The sequence below is a fragment of the Hemicordylus capensis genome, chromosome 1, assembly GCF_027244095.1.
Source record: "Hemicordylus capensis ecotype Gifberg chromosome 1, rHemCap1.1.pri, whole genome shotgun sequence".
Lineage (NCBI taxonomy): Eukaryota > Metazoa > Chordata > Lepidosauria > Squamata > Cordylidae > Hemicordylus > Hemicordylus capensis.
Window position 1 is genome coordinate 85,602,917 of NC_069657.1, and position 19,561 is coordinate 85,622,477.

The window sequence follows — 19,561 nt, forward strand, 5'->3', positions numbered from 1 at the left end:
ATTGTCCTCGGACGAACACCATGGCTCTTCTGACTTAGGGTCAGATGATGACAGCACTGAGAATATAAATTATCCTTCTCCAGATGTTCCACTGCAACTCAAATCTCCCCGAGAGATAAGATAAAAGTCTATAACCTGCAAGTCAAGGAGATGGCTGAGGCATTAGGACTGGATCTTAAGACTCAACTAGCTACTATCGATGATCCAGTATATAATTTTATGGCAAAGTTTTAATCAGCACAACCTGTAGTGCTTCCTATCCTACCAGTTATTTCCCAAATATTTCCGTCTGTATGGGAAGTGATACATACCTCTATGCCTACATCAAAAAAATTAGAAGGCCTGTACCAGATACAAGAGAGTGAAAATATTTACCTGCTGAAACATCCAGTTCCAAACTCACTGGTAATTGATTGACACAACTGTGAAATCTGGAAAATGCCACACTACACCTGCGGACAAAAAAGGCAGAAAGTTGGATGTCATGGGTAGGAAGGTTTATTCAACGGTATGCCCAGCTGTGAAAATTGCAAATTATTCCTTTATGGAGTAATTTGCCTTTATGGCTAAATATAATCATTCCTTGTGGGAATCACTACTTTGTCCCCAGAGGACTTTTAGAAACTTTTTAAAGAAACAATGTCAAAGTTCACTGCTCTTAAATGCCAGCAACTGAGCAAGGCCAAACATTTGGCAGAAACGGAGTCCAGATCAATGATCACAGCCATATCTTTAAGAAGTCATTCCTGGTTCTGTTCTGCTTCCTTACAGATATGAAATTAAAAAATAGAAGGCCTGCCCTTTGATGGGAAAGGGCTCTTGAGTGAAGAAACAGATGTCACAATAGAAAAGTTAACTATCAAAATCCACAGCAAAAAATTTTATGACACCATCTACATCTATGTATTCCCCCCAATATATCAATCTTATAATTTATAAGATCAAATTATAAACAAGATTGTAGAGATTTCAGAAAGCATTACTAACTATATGGGAAGCATCCTTACACAAACAAGAATAAGGGTAACCAAGCCCACTGTAACAAACAGGCTGAGGCCCAGAACCACACATTTGAAGTTTTGGAATGTCCACATCTATCCAACAGTTCAATGCCAATACCATCTCAATGGCAAATCAAGTCGCTGCAACTTCCAACACAGTAGCACCTCAAATATCATCACCAATTGCCAATTATATCAGACTGGCAAACCATGCCCCAGTATGGCACCACATAACATCGGACACTCAAAATAGTGTCTATGGGGTATGCCACAGAGTTCAAGATTCACCAGTTTTCACCTGGTGAATCATTTCATTGAATCATCAATCAGGTGTTCATTTACTTGGGCAACTCAGGTGCTACAGGAGGAGGTTACAGAGGTTACAGAGCTGCTGCAAAGTGAGCCATTGTCCCTGTATAGTAGACGAGAAGGGTTCTATTCCCATTATTTTCAGATCCCCAAGAGGGATGGAGGGATTCGTCCCATCATGGATTTGCATCACCCAAACAAGTTTGTGGAAAAGTTCTGTATAAAAGCATTGCAATACATACTACCACTTCTCTACCAGGAATAGTGGCTTGCAACACTGGATTTAAAGGATGCTTCTTTTCACACAGGCATCAGCAAAGTACAATCACAGGAAGTACCTGAGATTCACCATGGGCGATTCAGTATACTAATACAAAGAATTGCCCTTCAGACTCTGCACCACTCCATGATGACTGACATATTTAGGCGTCCAAAGGAAAAAATGACTTAAGTTCTCAGATTTCATATGTATTGGCAATATCATAAATTATATACTTCGCTAAGACTTGGAGTACAAGTGAACTGGAAGAAATCACACCTGGATCTGGTGCGGAGATACAATGTAATGTAGCTTACATTGGGGAAGTACTGAATAAAGAAACAAAGAGAGCATATTTACCATAAGAACAGTGTGACTCCATCAAGGAGTTTGTGATGTCTTTCAGTGCTCAACCAACTCAGTGTATTCATCAGATTCAACGTCTTCTGGGACTCATGGCTTCCTGCAAAACAACAGTAAGATATGCATGCTTGAAAATGAGAAAGTTACAGTTGTAGTTCCTTTCTATGTTCCACTCAAATGTGCACAATCAAAAACTATGTCTAACAATACCTGTCCCTGTACTAAGCTTGCTGGAATGGTGGACAGTTCCTGACTATCTTCTCTGTAGCGTGCCTTTCTAGACAATGACACCATTGGTGTGGATCACCACGGATGCATCTCTAGCTGGATGGGTGGCACACTGCAATGGCCAACAAGTTCAGGGTTGATTGTCAGGTCCACAGTGACAATTTCACATAATCTTCTTAGAACTCCTAGCCTCTTTCTGGGAATGAAGGCTTTTTCTGCCTCAACTAAGGGGTCAATTAATTATTAACCATTAGGGGTTAAGTAATTACTAACCATTCAACTCAACAACATGACTGTGATTGCATATATCAACAGGCAAGGGGGCGCTGTGTCCAGGACTCTGTGCTCTAAGCTTTCAGATGTTGCATTGGTGCATTTGCAGTCAAATGTATCCAATAGCAATACATATAAAGGGAATAGACATGTGCTGGCAGACAGCCTGCTGAGTCAAATATTTGCACAACAGCAGCAGCCTGAGTGGGAAATACACTCTATTTGAATCCAATTTTCAAAGCCTGGCCCTATCCATCAATAGACCTCTTTGCAACATCTCTGAATGCCAAGCGCAAACGCATCTGCTCCAGAGTGGGTCACGATCCTCTCTCTTTGGGAGATGCTTTCCAAATAGAGTGGACCAGAGAGATTCTGTATATGAATCCACATCAACCATTGATAGGCCAGGCAGTGGCAAAATTACTAACCAGTCATGTCTCCTGCATTCTAATAACACCTTGGTGGCCAAGACAGTCCTGGTTTCTGTTGGCACCCAAACTGTCTTAACACAGGTTCTGCAGGCTTCCACAGCATCTGGAACTTCTATCATATGGCTGGGGCCAAGTGTTGCACCCAGACATGGCCACACTGTATCTCATGGCATGGAGAATTGGTTTTTAGAAAGGATATTACTCAATCGGCATAAGCCGTCCACGAGACAAAACTATGCTGGGAAATGGAAAAGGTTCAAGATATTCTCCATATCATAAGGATTTAAATCAAACCAAGCATCAATCAGGGAGTTCTCCTTTATTTGGCCACCTTGAAGACTCAGGGTTTGGCTTATGTCTCTATAAAAGTACACTTTGCAAATCTCTCAGCAATGCATCCTTGCTGGGATGGCAATACCTTATTTATGCATCCAAACTGCAAAGGTTCCTTTAAGGGTCTTTCTAACCTATACCCTCCTATTAGACAATCCATTGCACAGTGAAGCATTTCCCTTGTCCTCTCTGTGCAGACTTTGGCACAATTAGTAATGTTAAAAACTGCTTTTCTAATAGTGATTACAACAGCATGAAAAGTGAATGAACTAACAGCACTGCAGATAGATGCACGCTTAAAAAAAAAAATTAAAGCTGTGGATCCATGTTAGGGTTAGGATAGGGTGACTTCGAATCCACATTATTTCCTATGGCGGAAATATACAAAATCAGTACAAACTAAAAAAAAAATCATTAAAAATCAACCAAGTGCCCCACTGCCTTGAAATTTGGTTGGTAGGTGGCACTCATGGGGACTTCCCCACTACCCAGATTTGGTGCCCCTATGACCTTTATAAGTGGTCCGAATCAATCTAAATCAGAATTGAATCAAATCCAAATCTAATCTGGGGTGATTCAGGGGGACAGATTCAGATACAAAACAAATCAGGAGTGATTCAACTCGGGCAGAAATCAAATCAAAAAAATTGATTCATGTGCATCCCTATTGCCTATTCATCACTTAAAAGGGAAGTTCAAAAAGACTCTGCGTGTCTAGACAACATTTGTCTCATTGGCTTGTGGAACTTATATTGCTAGCTTACAAAGTTTGAAAAGTTGATCCTCCAAGATTCATAAAAGCCCATTCCACGTGCACTTAAGCTTCTTCTGTGGCACATTTGTCTGGAATCATGTTCAAAGACATCTGCATAGCAACTACTTGGTCGTCAGAGCTTCCCTTCACCAAGCACTATGCCATCAACCTGCGCTCTGCGATGGAGGCAAATTTTTGGAGAAGCATACTTAAAAGGGTGTTACAATGACTACTGCACCCTCCCCCTAGGGCAGCTAGCTAAACACCCATAACTGGCTACGGATCATGATGAAGATAAACCGGTTGCTTACCTGTAACTGATGATCTGGTAGTGATCTGTTGACATCATGATGCAGATAAACCGGTTGCTTACCTGTAACTGATGATCTGGAAGTGATCTGTTGACATCCATAAGACCCTCCCAAAGGACCTCCCCACTGCAGTAGTCAGTAGATTTCGTATACTAATATGCAAATAGAGAGCTCACTTTATTGTACCTTGAGGGATAGTTGTCAACTCCGGTGATCGTCCACAAACCGAGGGATATGGCATCCCACTCTCCTTAAATAACGGCCACACTGATAATGTGATGCAGAGTGCAGGCACCATGAGGAGCTTATGGATGTCATTGGATCACTACCAGATCATCAGTTACAGGTAAGCAACCTGTTTTTACATTTTGGAAATATGACAGTTATGAAAATTGAGATCTGTGGGCTCCTAGCTCTCATACACTTCTGCTACAATAAGTAGATTACTCAAGTGAATGCAGAAAACTGCCAGAAATGGACAAAAGGTTATGTCAGTTGTGTACCATCTTTGCCAATGGTTATTTTTGGTCAGTATATCCTTGAAGATGTGTTAAAGTATTTAAATATGTAAAATATTTACCAAAAGTATAGGTATGTGTGATAAATGTGTGTCTACTTCTCCAAGGATTTTACACATTTTATCACATTTTATCTTTGAAACAGCCCCCTAAGACAGTTTAGGCTGACAAATTGTGATTTTTCCAGGGCTACCCATAAGTATCATTACTGAACAGGGATTTGAATTTGGAACACCCAGGCACATATCTACCTTAAAGTCTTGGGAAGGAATCACAAAATTGGAGGTGGTCCAGGTAATATGGCCTTTTAAAAACAATTTGCAGCCTGGGGTCAGGGCCGGCTCAAGCCATTGACCAGATTGGGCTCAACAAGGGGCATCAAGGGTTAATGGGCATCAAAAAGAACCAAGCAGATCTCCATCATCTCACTCCACAAAGTTTAACAGGCCTTTGCTGCACCGATTCCCTAATCTTAGCTGACACAGGAGATAGGGCCACTTTGCATCTCACCATCCAGAGGGGAGTAAATTAGAATACTCTTTGAACTAGGACAGGTGTGAGCTCACCCCCTCCCCCATGGCTTTAAAGCTAGAGGACAATGGCCTGGCCAGTGTTCACCCTTTTTCATTTGCAAATGGCTATTCCACTGGGAGAAACTGTAGAGGTTAATGCTCTCTCAGCCAAGGACCTGCCTACTGATAGACTTAAGGTAAAGCTCAGTGCTAGTCAGTTAGTAAATGCTTTTTGTATTTTCTTTTTAATTCCTGTGTGCCTTTCTTTACTTCCAATTTCAACCTACTTTCTCCCAGTTTTTTATTCTGTGTGCATCCCTTGTTTCTTCATAAAGTTCAGATACGTAGAAGTGGCTTCAGTCTGATTTAACAGGTTCCGGAGGGTTACTTGCAAAACTCTTCCCCATGTGCCTCAAAAGGTCATTTGCTACCGTTGAGTTGTTTCCAAGAGCTGGGTTGTGTGGACTCTGGCTGTGTACAGAGCCTGTAAGTCCCAAGCCAGGCAGTTCTAGGTTGTTGAAGCAGTGTCTAAGCCTGGTCAGTGGCTTAGATCAGTCTTTAGCTGCTGGCAGCCTACCTTGAAGGAGCAGCGTGTTCCTAGATTTGGGATCAGAGCCCAGGAAACGCATAGAGTTACCCCTGTTCTGTCACAATTGGCTGGCAGTGGGTGGGATCGAAATTGAGTTGTTTTGCAAGAACATTGCTAGAAGCTGTCTGAGAGCCAGAACCAGGTTGTACAGAAGAGGAAAGGAGTAAATAAACACACAGATGAATGTGATCTCTGTTCATTTTTAGTCAGGGTATTAGGAGTCAGTTTGGAGGATTCAGTAAGGTGCAGATCCTTGCTGGGGCCTTCCTGAGCAAGCCACCCCATTGGCTAGCTAGGCCCCAGAAGCTGCTCCACCCTCAGATAAATTGAACAACCCCCAATGAGACTTCCTTGTGGGTGTTCGCATCACAGATTCAAATGCTATTCCTGCTGAGCATCAGGAAAGTATAATTATAAATGGGAAGGTGGAATGGGGATGGAGAGACTCTGGTGCTCACATTACCTCCGTGCATGAAAGCCTTGTAAGACAGAGATGATTGTGCCTGAGAGAAGTTGGGCTGTTAAACCCTTTGAAAGTGCAGTGGTGCATCTCCTGCTTGCCAATATTTGCCTAAAGTACTGGGACTGGGAGGGTCCCTGGACAGTTACTGTGCACAAGGATTTACAGACTCCTGTTTTGATTGGAAATGATCTGAGCAACCAGGTTGCCCGACATGCCTGTGTCAGTGTGGTCACATGCAGCCAGGCTCAAGCAAGCTCTAATGAGATGGCACCTAGGTATCCAGAAGCCCCGCTTTCAGACCCACCAAACCTCAGTGAGGACCAGCCACTTGCATTGCTCTCAAGTATCAGTGATGCCATGCAAAAGGAACAACCTGTGCCCAGAGTTAACCCAGAGTGTGGAACAAGATCTTACTATCCATATCTGTCCAAATCTTGCTGAATTGGGGAGCAGAGGAACTCTGTGCAGCCAGCCCAGAAAATTCATGTGAGGTCTGCTTGTGGCGAGGATGGAGAGAGAAAGAGAAGGAATAATGTATTGGATGAAACACAGCAGGATCAGTAGCCCAGTCTACCAAGGAGGTTTGTGAGGGTGAACAGGGCCTGGGATGGCTGCTGCACTATCCCTAGCAGCAGCAGCAATGGCAGAGAGTAAATGCCTGGCTTTTCTGGAGCATAGTACTTGGCCAGCAGCTCCCAACCTTCTCTCTCTCTCGCTCTCTTTCTCTCGCTCTCTCTCTCTCTGAAAATGTGTGATGAATATTTATATACTGCTTTTCAACAAAAGTTCCCAAAGAGAAGCCGCTTTTGGAACTTTTGTTGAATAGTGGTATATACATATTTGCCCTATTTGTATGTTGTGCACAGAATGGCTCTGCGGCCAAAGTGGCGGCAGCATTGTCAGAGGCGGGGTTTGGTGACATCAGATACAGGGGTGTGGCTTGAGGGCACCAGGGACTATTTTGGCCAAGGGCACCAAAACCCCTTGAGCTGGCCCTGCCAGGGGCTGTAGCGGATTAAAGCCTTTGTCTCAGAGCAAACCCACGTGAGGGAAAGAAATGCTGAATCATCCCCGCTGAGCTCCTGAGGATGTGTTTGCAGCAGAGTAAACCGCTCCCTCACTTTTCCTGAGTTAAAAACCAACTCAGAGAGGCTTGTAAAAAGAAACGACTTAAAAACAGTTTTATTCAGTTACTACAGACTGCTTCCGTCTGAGGCTTTCCCAGCTTCTAAAAACAGTTAAGAATACTTAGTAGGATTACAAAACTAGGCTGTCTTAATGCATTTTTAAATGTTTATAGAGTCTTTTGCAACACCCTAGGCAAGGTTGGGCATAGGCTAGTGTTTCTTATTTTAATTTCACTGCAGGTAAACAAGAGCAGAACAGTATCAGGGATATACAAAAGCACACACCAAAGAAACAGAAATTCTAATGCAAAGTCTGACTAAACAAACTTTCCCCTAGACTAAATTTCCCGAAGCCAAAGCCCAGGCTTCCTTTTCTTGAACTAACCAAACTTTGGATGAGAATTCAAGCTTCCTGCCCTCCTGTCTTTCCAGGACCTGCAGGGTCATTTTCCTGCAGCCATCCTCCATGGCGACATGTCCTGCTCTAACAAAGAATTCCCCTTCTTGTTCCCAGAATCCCCCGCAACTGCTCTCTAGTTCCCACGCACCTGGTGTACTGATTGGCTGCCATGGAGTTCATCAGCGTGTTAGTCAAGACAAGGGTTCACTCCCTGTTAACTCTTTAGCGGGAGGGGTGGCTGCTCACTACAGGGGCACTTATACTAAAGTAATGCAAATGTTAACAAAAACTCCAATTTTCTAAATCAGTGTCTTTAATAAATTCAATAAAAACTCAAATGGTTAAAACGTGTCTCCATAAACAGTTACAATAGGAGTGTGTTTGTCATTTACAACAAATTAAAAAATCCACATAGTTTAAAAATGAACGGTTTTCATTAACCAACTACAACAGAATATTGTTATTCATAACAAATAAAAATCCACATAAACTGTAAATTGCCCATTAAGTAACCACAATAGGAGTACTTCTAATTTATAACAAAAGTTTTCTTGCCTTTTCTGAGAAAGATGAGTTTTAAAACGTTTAGACGCTTTCAACCCAGTCTAAAAGCATGGCTGCTTTCTGTGATCACGGCAGGTTGAGGCCTTGTCCAGCGCACTGTTCTGTGTTCCAGTGAGCAGCCAAGTATTAGCTGGACACCCGCAAGCCAGAGAGGGTTGTGGACTCCCCTCTCTCCTGCCTTGCTCCCCTGCAGCATGCATGCAGTGAACAGCATATGGCTTCTGAATTAAGCATGAAAACATTCTTGAACAAATATGCCCATTTCACATATCAGGAATTCAGCGGCCCAGAGCAAAGGTAAACCATGGATTTTAATCTCACACACAGCAAGGCAGTCAGAAGAAATGCATGGCAGAGAGAACAGTAACAAATCATTTCTTACTAGTATTTTTAAGCCCGTTATGATAACGGGCGCTAGCTTTCTATCCCGTCTTTTCTGTCTCTCTCTCTCTCTCTCTCTTTCTGTCTCTTTTTTCCCCCCTTGTCCCCTCTCTCTCCCTATTTTTTTTTTGTTGTTGTTGTTGTTGTCTCTGTTTTTGTTCTTCTCCCTTATTTTGCTTTTACTTTTTGGGGGTGTGTGTGTGTGGATGAATAACGGCCAAAATGGCCCATGAGAAGGTCGCCGCCCCCGCCTATCGCCCTCCCGTGCACCCAGCTGCCGGAGCCCACCTTACCCGCTCCAGCCCGAAGGAGAAGAGAGGAACTCGGGAACAGAGCTACTCTCTGTGTTAAGCTGCTGCCCATACTGTCGCAATGGACACAATAGGCGTCCTTTGCATACATAGCGGCAGTTTGAGCAGTGACTTAGCACAGAGAGGAGCTCTGCTCGTGAGCTCCTCTCTTTTCCCTCGGGCCGGAGCGGGTAAGGTGGTCTTCGGCAGCTGGGTGGGCGGGAGGGCAATAGGCGGGGGCGGCGACCTTCTCATGGGCCATTTTGGCCCTTAATCTTTTTTGGGGGGGAGCAAGGAAGGTGATTTTGGGCAGCTGGGAGGGCGGGTGAGCAGGCGGCGGCAGCGGCTGTGAGCGGGCGGGGGCCTCGTTGGCGGCTTCGCCGCCACCTCGCCCAGCTTCATTTTGGGCAGCTGGGAGGGCGGGTGAGCAGCTGGGGGCAGCGGCTGTGAGCGGGCGGGGGCCTCGTTGGCGGCTTCGCCGCCACCTCGCCCAGCTTCCCTGTCCCCCGTCTCAGTCTTCCCCCACCGCCATTGCCCTCGCCTTTTTCAGGGCGGCCGCTTCTGGTTGCCTCGGCCTCCTATCGCCGTGCTGCAGCTCATAGCCGAGGCGGCGGCGGCTCTGCCGCCGCCTCGGCCAGTTTCCCCCGCCGCCACACACCGGCTAATGACCGTCCGTGGCTGTGGGACACTGGTATCTGCGGTCCTGTCTCCCTTGGGCTCTTCTGGGCCTGCGCTTTGCGCAGGCCCAGAACAGCCCAGGGAGGCAGGGACGCAGATCCCCAACGTTCCAAAGCCATGGCCACTCACTTAGCCTTTTATTATATAGGATTTATATCATGCTTTTTCAGCAACACATTCTCAAAGCCGTTTAAACTGCAGAGACATTAAAGTCAAATTTACAGAAACACAAAAATTACACATGCCAATGCAGAGTAAAAAATAAAAAATCTTAGTTGCAGAAAAGATGGATTTTAAATTTTTTAGAAGCTTTTAACCCAGTCTAAAAGCATGACTGCTGGCTGTGTGGCCCACTACAAGTGACCAGCCAGATAAACTGGTAAGTAAGCTAAGAACTCTGCATGTCCTCCAGCAATCTGAACACAAAGCTCTTTGAAAATAAATTTCAGACAGAGAGGAGAGAACACTTACTATGCTTTATTTCACAGAGAGGAAGGAAATGCAAAATCTTTAGTTACCAGCCATTACTCAGCTTCAGTAAATAATAGGAGACAGAGAGGAAGATATTTGTAAACTACTTGTAGAACAACCTGCCTTAGGCAAGTTGCAAATTTACACAGAGCCTGAAGCAGAGGAGATTCAGGTCAGGTCTCTAGTTGACAGAGACAATTGGCAATGGGTCACATAGAGGTGCTCTTACTCCCAGACATCGGGGTTTATGACTATCTATTCCAACTGTACAGGCATATTTTCAAGGTCTACTGCAGTTTTCAAGGGCTACTGGATTTGATGGACGGGCTCTGCAGCCATTCCACCCGCTGCTGCCATGGGGTGGGGGCAACCTGCTCGGCTCACCCCCACCCCCACCCCCTAGCCACATGGCAGCTAAAATTATAGAAAAACAGCGGTTCAGCACAGTGGGGCCTCGCAGCACCAGGGACATCCAGGCATCGAAATTACTTAGGTGCACCACTGAGACAACAAAAATGGGGTGGGGTGGGGGCTGCAGCTGGGGGAGGGGAAGAAAAACTTATGGGGGGAATGGACACCCCCCTGGCTACGGGCGCCCCCCTGGCTACAGGCTTGGGAACTCAGAGAGAGAGAGAGAGAGAGAGAGGCGGTACCTCACTCCATCTGTCACAAGCCTCAGGCCTTGTTGGCAGAAAAATAAACTGGAAAAGGAATTGTTACATCACTCCACTGGAGTTAGCACCACTCCAGCTCAGAAAAGCGGGGAGGGGGGGAAATAGAGGGGGGAAAACAAACAGAATATCACTCCACTGCAGGAGAAAGCCCTGGACAAGCAGTGTGGCTGTCATCATCATCGTTCTGTTCTTCAAACCCATGGAAAGTGCTGGTGGAGGTGTCACTCTCAGATCTTGCTTATTCAAGTGGGATAGTGCTCTCAACATTCTTGAAGAAGCTGGTGATGGTGGTCTGCTTTGCCTTTGTCTGAAGAGCCCTGTAGGTTTCTCTATAGGCTTGCAGCGCAGCCTCCAACTGTCTCTTGAATCTTATGCTGTGGTTTATTGATGGGTCAAGTTCTAAGGATTTCTCAGCCAAGGCAGTCCCTATCTTCAGAAATACTTACAGGATGCCACCATCTCCTCCTCTCCCAGCTCCTCTTTGTCACTCACAATAGCCACTTGAACAAGCTCCCCCAACTCCTCCTATGTCAATGCCTCCTCCTCATGTGACCTGAGCAGTTCCTCCACTTCATCTGGTTGGATATTCTCCAAGCCTTCACCTGCAATATTGCGCACGAGGTTGACAATTTACGCCACTTTGTCCTCTGTTGAGGGAAGAGCCTGGGTAGATGTTGAAGGGGCTGCCCCTGGCCACAGCTTTTTCCAGAAGACATTCCAGGTTACGTCCGAATCTCCTTGAGGAATGCCTTGAGTGCAGTCAGCAATGCTATAAGTCTTCCAAAAATCACTGGCTATCAGGGGTATGTCTTCATCATGTCCAGAAGCCTCTTGAATTTGATTGATTGATTGATTGATTTAAGTGCCGTCAAGTCAGTGTTGACTCTTAGACACCACATAGATTCTCTCCAGGATTATCTGTCTTCAACTTGGCCTTTAAGGTCTCTCAGTGGTGCATTCATTGCTGTCATAATCGAGTCCATCCACCTTGCTGCTGGTCGTCCTCTTCTTCTCTTTCCTTCAACTTTCCCCAGCACTATAGACTTCTCAAGGGAGCTGGGTCTTCGCATAATGTGTCCGAAGTATGATAGTTTGAGCCTGGTCATTTTCGCCTCGAGTGAAAATTCTGAATTGATATTATAATAATAATAATAATAATAATAATAATAATAATAATAATAATAATAATAATAATAATAATATAATGGGTGCAGTCCCAAAAGACCTTGAAGAGCACCTCAACACCATAGGGGCCACAGAAATCACCATCAGCCAATTACAAAAAGCAGCTTTACTGGGAACAGCCTATATTTTGCGACGATATCTATAATAACCAACAGTATTGATGATAAAATTCAGCCATCCCAGGTCCTTGGGAAGGACACGATGTCTGGATAAAACAAACCAGTCAATAACATCTGTCTGACTGTGTAAACAAGAAATAATAATAATAATAATAATTCGATTTCTATACCGCCCTTCCAAAAGTGGCTCAGGGCGGTTTACACAGAGAAATAACAAACAAATAAGATGGAACCCTGTCCCCAAAGGGCTCACATTCTAAAAAGAAACATAAGATAGACCCCAGCTACAGTCACTGGAAGTACTGTGCTGGGGGTGGATAGGGCCAGTTACTCTCCCCCTGCTAAATAAAGAGAATCACCACGGTAAAAGGTGCCTCTTTGCCCAGTTAGCAAGATTTGTTCTAGGATCCATTTGTTTGTTTTCCTGGCTGTCCATTGTATCCTCAAAAGTTTTCTCCAGCACCAAAATTCAAAAGCATCAGTGCTTTTTCTATCTTGCTTCTTCAATGTCCAGCTTTCGCATCCATAGAGTGTCATGGAGAAAACCATTGTCTGAACAATTATAATCTTTGTAGGTGTAGACACGTCATGGCATCTAAATATGCTTTCCAAGGCCTTCATTGCAACCCTACCAAATACTAGTCTGCAACATATTTCTTGACTGCTGGATCCTTTACTGCTGATGGTCGATCCTAAAAGGAAGAAGGTATCCACCACTTCAGTGTCTTCATTATCAATTCCGAGGCTGGTTGCTGTTACCCGTTGTCATTAGTTTAGTCTTCTATACATTTAATTGTAGTCCCATTTTTTTACTGTGCTCTTTGACTTTCATTACTAGAGCTTGCAGATCATCCACATTCTCAGCTATCAGAGTGGTGTCATCAGCGTAGCGCAGGTTATTGATGTTTCTTCCTCCACGTTTAAAACCACACTCATCTTCTTCCAATCCAGCTTCTCTTAGTATATGTTCAGCATATAAATTGAATAAAGAAGGAGAAAGTATACAGCCTTGTTTTACTCCTTTGCCGACCTTGAACCAGTCTGTTTCCCCATGTTCCATCTGGACTGTGGCTTCCTGTCCTATGTATTGGTTTCTCATGAGAACAATGAGATGTTCTGGGACACCCATTTTCCTAAGGATATTTCACAACTTGATATGGTCGACGCAATCGAAGGCTTTTCTGTAGTCAACAAAGCACATATTGTCTTCTTTCTGGTGTTCTTTGGCTTTCTTAATTATCCAGCATGCATCAGCAATGATGTCTCTTGTTCCTTGGCCTTTTTTGAAACCAGCTTGAACATCTAGCATTTTCCTTTCCACGTAGAGCTCTAATCTGCGTTGGATGATCCTGAGAATTATTTTGCTAGCATGTGAAATTAAGGATATTGTGTGATGGTTTGTACCATCTGTTTAATTTCCTTTCTTTGGCATGGGTATGTAGACTGACCTCTTCCAATCTGTTGGCCACTGTGTCATTCTCCAAATTTGCTGGCATAGTTTGGTTAGAGCCTTGACTGTTTCTTCTTCCTTTGCCTGCCATATTTCTGTAGCAATTCCATCAATTCCTATAGCCCTCCGACTTGGTAATGACTGGAGTGCTGATCTAACTTCATCTTCCCGTACTAGAGGTTCTTGCAAGTAGGGAATATCTTCTAGAGTATCTTGGATGTTAACGTCCCTGCTGTACAGATTTTCAGTATACTCCTTCCATCTCTGTTTGGTCTTCTCTGAATCAGTTACTATCTGTCCTTTGGCATCCCTTAACGTACTAATTCGAGGTTGGAACCTCCCTCTTGAATGTATTGTGGGTATATTAGGATTTAAATGTTGCAATGAGACCTGGTCCATGGACTGGATTAAGGAGGTGGTGTTTGGTGCAGGAAGGCAATCTGCAGATTTGGATGGAGATATTTCAGGGTTTCAGGATGGCCAGGGGGGCATTATCCAGCAGCAGGAGAACTCTGAAGGTGAAGTTTTTTGCTTCTAGATAATCGCTCCACCTTAGGTAGGAAGCAGTTGCTGACCCATGCAGTGAAGAGTGCAGCAGTCAGCCATGCTCACCAGAAGACTGGGAGTTGGCTTTTATTTTGCCCTCTGCGGGAATGAGGATTCAGTGCCTGGTAAAGGAGCATTGGCTTCACCATGCAGTCTCCAGCAGCATTCCCACAGATTAGAAGGATTATCCAGTCCTCTGCTGCCTTAAATCCTGGAGCAGTTCATTCCTGTTTAGAGATGGAGGACTGGGCTGGCAATCTTTTCCAAAACAGGCCTGTCTTGTCAGCATTGAAGACCTGCTCAGGCCTGTATCCCTTCTCTGCTGCAAAAAACCAGCTGCTGCAACTCTGCTGGGAATCTGCTTGCCGCTTCATGATCTGCAGATGCAACTTCCCCTGCCAATTTCACATTATGGTGGCTGTAGTGGCCCTTAAAGTTCTCAAACCAGCCCTTGCTTGCCTGGAATGTGCACCCAGCCTTACCAGATGTTCCTGCTTGGCCTTCCTCAGTGAAATGCTTGTACATCCTCAATGCTTTCTCACAGATCACTTGTCCACTCAGTGGCACTTCCTTCTGAGTTTGGTCCTTGATCCAGATGTTTAGGGCCTTCTTCTTGCATTCCATGGTGGGATCATGAGAATGGAATGCCACCTTTGCACTTCCTGAAGTGCTTGCCATCACACTTGTGCAGATGGACCGCACAGTTGACTCAATACCGTAATGGCACCCAACAGATGCTGCACTGTCCCCTTCAAGTCAACATGTCCAGAAGCTCAATCTTCTGCCGCAGGGGCATAACTTTGCTCTGCCTTTGCTCTGCCGCTCAGCAGAGCTCTCCGCCTGACGCTTCTCTATCTTTAGAGAAAATAAAACTGTGCAGTCACTGTACCCTTACCAGCCCCACCCCACCGGGGTCCTCTCCTCCCCCAAGGGAGGAGAACTGGTTGTGTTGTAGCAAGCGTGAATTGTCTCCTTTGCTAAGCAGGGCCTGCTCGGGTTTGCATTTGGATGGGAGACTACATGTGAGCACTGTAAGATATACCCCTTAAGGGATGGAGCCGCTCTGGGAAGAGTATCTGCATGCTTGCATGCAGAAGATTCCTGTTCTCTCCCTGTCATCTCTGGACAGGGCTGACAGAGACTACTGCCTGCAACCTTGGAGAAGCTGCTGCCAGTCTGTGTAGACAATACAGTAATGAGCTAGATGGACCAATGGTCTGACTCAGTACATTATAAGGCACAGTACAGTACTGTAAAGTAAAAGGTACAGTGTGCTGTCAAGTCGATTTTGACTCCTGGCACCCACAGAGCCCTGTGGTTTTCTTTAGTAGAATACAGGAGGGGTTTACCATTGCCTCCCATGCAGTATGAGATGATGCCTTTCAGCATCTTCCTATATCGCTGCTGCCTGATATAGTACCAGCGGGGATTCTAAGCAGCAACCTTCTGCTTGTTAGTCAAGCATTTCCCCGCTGTGCCACTTAAAGTATTGCCTAATACAGTACTGTACACTCACACCCCTGAGGAACAATCCCAAAAATGACCTGGACTTTACTTTAAGCATCAACTCCAAAAGATACTCCAAAGCACAAGGAACTCTAAATTCCTCCAAGACACACACTCCAATCTCCACCATCAACTCCTCAACAACCCATAAAACTCCTCTCTCAAAACACACTGATATAAGGCACATGCTTAAAGTGAAACTAAAAACCATTCCTGCAAGAACCACAAATAGCTGAAACCATATACAGTGGAAAATGAGACCTGGTATGTTTGTCAACTGCGAATAATCGAAAGCGTGGAAAACAAACCTGTAGAAAATGAGGGCCTCCTGTATCTGTAATATATAAATGTATATTGCATATAAATGTATATGCATGTATATTGGTCAATATATCTTACACATGTAAAAAAATAATGCATGCAGAATATTAATGCAAATTTAATTATAAATACATATAACTTCTCCATCAATAATTCCTCAGATAAAGAAATGAAGAAGCCCTCCACCAAATAATATGCAAAGCAAGGATTCCCAAACAGTTGTTTCTCAAGTAGTCTGCTCAGAACATCATGATTTAATTTTTTAAAGACAAATTGTTTCATTTTTCGACTGCTATGTTTTCACCTCTGAAAATTGTGAGTGTCAAACAAACAATAGTTCACTCTTTTAACTGTTTAGGTCCATTATTTGCAGCATATTCTTACCTCCATGACCCTTGAACTGCAAAATGAAATCCCTGCTAAGACTCGGAAAGTATTTTAAATTCCAAGATTCCAGGTAATCAGTAAAAATGTATTTTCCTGGTCTCTTGGTACTTTCTCCCTGAGGGTGGGGGATGCATAAACCCAAACCAATCTACCCCCACCCTTGTAGAATTGTGAGGGTAGAATTTTGAACAAGCCCTGGGTTGCTTTTGTGTTCTATACAAGCTTCTAGAATCCTAGTTTCATAGCTTCTGATTTTTGAAAGGTGATTACAGCCCTCTTGGCAATCACATTTTCAACTAACCTCTACAGCCATCTATGCTGAAAGGATAGAGAACAGAAGAGAAGAAGAAGAAGCAGCAGCCGTAAAGCATTGCTTTTCAAATTTAACCAGTTGCAAACCTAACTTTGGTAATCTGGGCTTCGGTTTCCAAAAGCTACAGAATAAGAGCAGTTTTACAGTTTGCATGGCAAATGTGTTTACTGCATGTACCCCTGTGTTTGTCTACGTTACAACAAGCACATAAACTGTGGAGAACACACACTTGTGTATACCATCTTTAAAATACATCTGTACATGCTTCTACAATTCCTGGCCTAATTGGGGTTCTTGGAGATACAGATATGTCTATTCTTTTTGTCTACACTTTATGTGTTCACTACAGATAATGCCAATAGCTACTGCAAATAAGATTGCTGTGTGAAGAGGTGCCAAGTTAGGGCTTGCTGTTTGTACAAAGGATAAGCAAGAATAAGTACTTGCAAGGTGTACATGTGTAAAATGTTGTCGAAGAACTACAAATTAATACAATTTCTATTAATGAGTTAGTTACTATGTCACCTCAAAATGAACTTTTTCCTCTTCTAATTGTGAGTGGATTGAGTTTTCTCTCTTTTTCTCATATAGAAACTTGCCTTCATGGTGTCTCTTGGACTGGTTACACATGACCATCTAGAAGGTAGGATAAACAATATGCAGTGTAATCCCATCTATGTCTACCCAAATGTCAGTTCCACTGAGTTAAATAGGGCTCAGCTCACTCCCAAGTCAGTGTGCAAAGGTAGCAATCTTATGCTCGCTTACTAGGAATAAGCTCAATTCGACATAGTGAGGCTTACTTTCAAGTAAATATGTGGAGAGCTGAGCTGCATTCATTTATTTCTGAATTCTGGACTTATGGACTGATATCCAGAGCAGTGTTCAGATGACTCAGCAGACAGTCTTCCTGCGCAACGGAGCACACAAGGGGAAGGAAAACTATTGTCGCTGATCTCCCCTGCCCTCCTTAGGTACTCTTTGCCTTCCAGGAATATGCCCTGAAATATGTTGCACAGCCCTCAGGAACAAGGCAGAGAGCACTTATGAAGGGAGGGGAGAGCAGTGAAAATCACTACCCCTGCACATGTCCTCTGCTGCTCGGGAAGACTGTGGCTGAGTTTAGAGCAACCTCTTTTTGCTCTTAACAAGAAAAGAAAAAGGAAAGGTTCTTAAGTTGCTGAATTCTTAACGTGCTTGCTGCTCTGGATGTCAGCCAGTGTTTCAAATACTTCTGCATGGAGTATGTTCTTTTCCATATGTCAAAGTGTAACATTTCATAAGTGTTCTGGTTTTTCTTTAGATTGTACAAATATTTCACCTTTTACAGTTGTGCTGTCTCTGTTTTGAGTTATTAATCTTTTGGTTTAACCTGCCAGAGGCTCATTTCATGAAGCAAGGCAGGATATAAGTGGAGTAAATAAATGTTCACACACCTCTTTGATTGCTGACTTCTGATTGTATTGCTTTTTGCCTTAATTAATATGGATCAGTATATATGTAGAGCCTGAAACTCAGTAGCTTATTTTGGACTGAATTGCCAATGGTAAGTTTGTGTGACTCAGAACATGGCAGATAAAAATATCAGCTGGGAGCTCTCCTTGCTTTAGGGGAATAGACAGTTCTTTCTTAAGCTAATCTGGTAACATGCTTACTTTTCCTATTTATTTTCAAGCCATTTAATATAATATATAAATATTTCTTCAGCATTAACTTTGCGTGGAATATACTGAGAAATAGTAGTTCTTCATCCCAGCTTGCTCATACTTCATAATGTGGTCATCGTGTGCTTTTTAAATGCATTTATGTCTAACTTAATTGCTTTTCCCCTCAAGAAATACAAAGTAAGAGACAAGAGAGGAAACGAAGAACGACAGCAAATCCAGTGTACAGCGGAGCTGTTTTTGAGCCTGAGGTATCACTCTCTTCCTGAAATGACTTTTGCTTAGTGCTTATATTTTGCACACCTGGAAAGATATCAGCAACCTTGCTAAGCAGGAGGCTGTTGTAGCTTGAGAAGAACAGTACAGCAGAATTAGCCACAACAGTAAATAAAATGTTATTCCTGCTTTATCCATCCTCTCCTTTTTCCTTGCCTCATCTTCTTCTTTGGAAAATTTACAGATTTTGTATGAAATTAAATCTGTTGCAAACCACCCAGAGACGTGAGTTTGGGCGATATAGAACTATGTTAAATAAAAATAAATAAATAAAATTATCCTCTCATTACTAACAGATCAGCTTCAGCAGCCTCTTGTGAATGCCCAGATAGCAGTATTGATGTGAAAGACTCTCTTTCCTGCAGAGTTATATTCAGGAGCAGAATAGATAGTTGGTACAATCCAAATGAAGTTATAAACATGCCTTAGTCCCATTAAAATTAATTTAAGTAAAGCAACTATTTAAGCACTAAAGTCTAACTTTCCCTCCATGATTCAAGGACTGAAAATATCTGGATATACTATGCACAATCTGAGAAAAAGCACATGCTGAAATAATGTCCAGATATTTCCAGTGCTTGAATTATGGGTAGAAAGTTAGAGATGCCTTTAATGAAATGTATAAACCACACACCCTCAACCTGCACCAGTTTTACCCCTTCCCACTGGCTCTCATAACCCACACTTTCAGTTCTGTATGCAAATTTATCAAAGCAGTTGATCATGGAAAATAGTAGGAAGACATTTAATGTGCCAAGAGCAACAATCTCCTACCCCCATTAAACTGCACTCAAATTAGAGTATTAAGCCTGTGTTCCTCTGAGCTTTGTTTTTTGGTGACTGTCACCAAAAGCCCTGCAGCAAT

General features: G+C 43.5%; 1 protein-coding gene across 7 annotated transcripts in view; it reads left to right on the plus strand.

Moving 5' to 3' along the window:
- PHF21A (PHD finger protein 21A) overlaps window positions 1-19,561 on the plus strand; it is a 282,942-nt gene that overhangs the window by 233,300 nt on the left and 30,081 nt on the right. For all 7 annotated transcript variants that reach the window (XM_053285532.1, XM_053285534.1, XM_053285531.1 and 4 more), the window contains 2 exons: window positions 17,348-17,399; window positions 18,592-18,671. In XM_053285532.1, coding sequence (XP_053141507.1) covers window positions 17,348-17,399; window positions 18,592-18,671 — 132 coding nt within the window. The remainder of the gene's footprint in view (window positions 1-17,347; window positions 17,400-18,591; window positions 18,672-19,561) is intronic.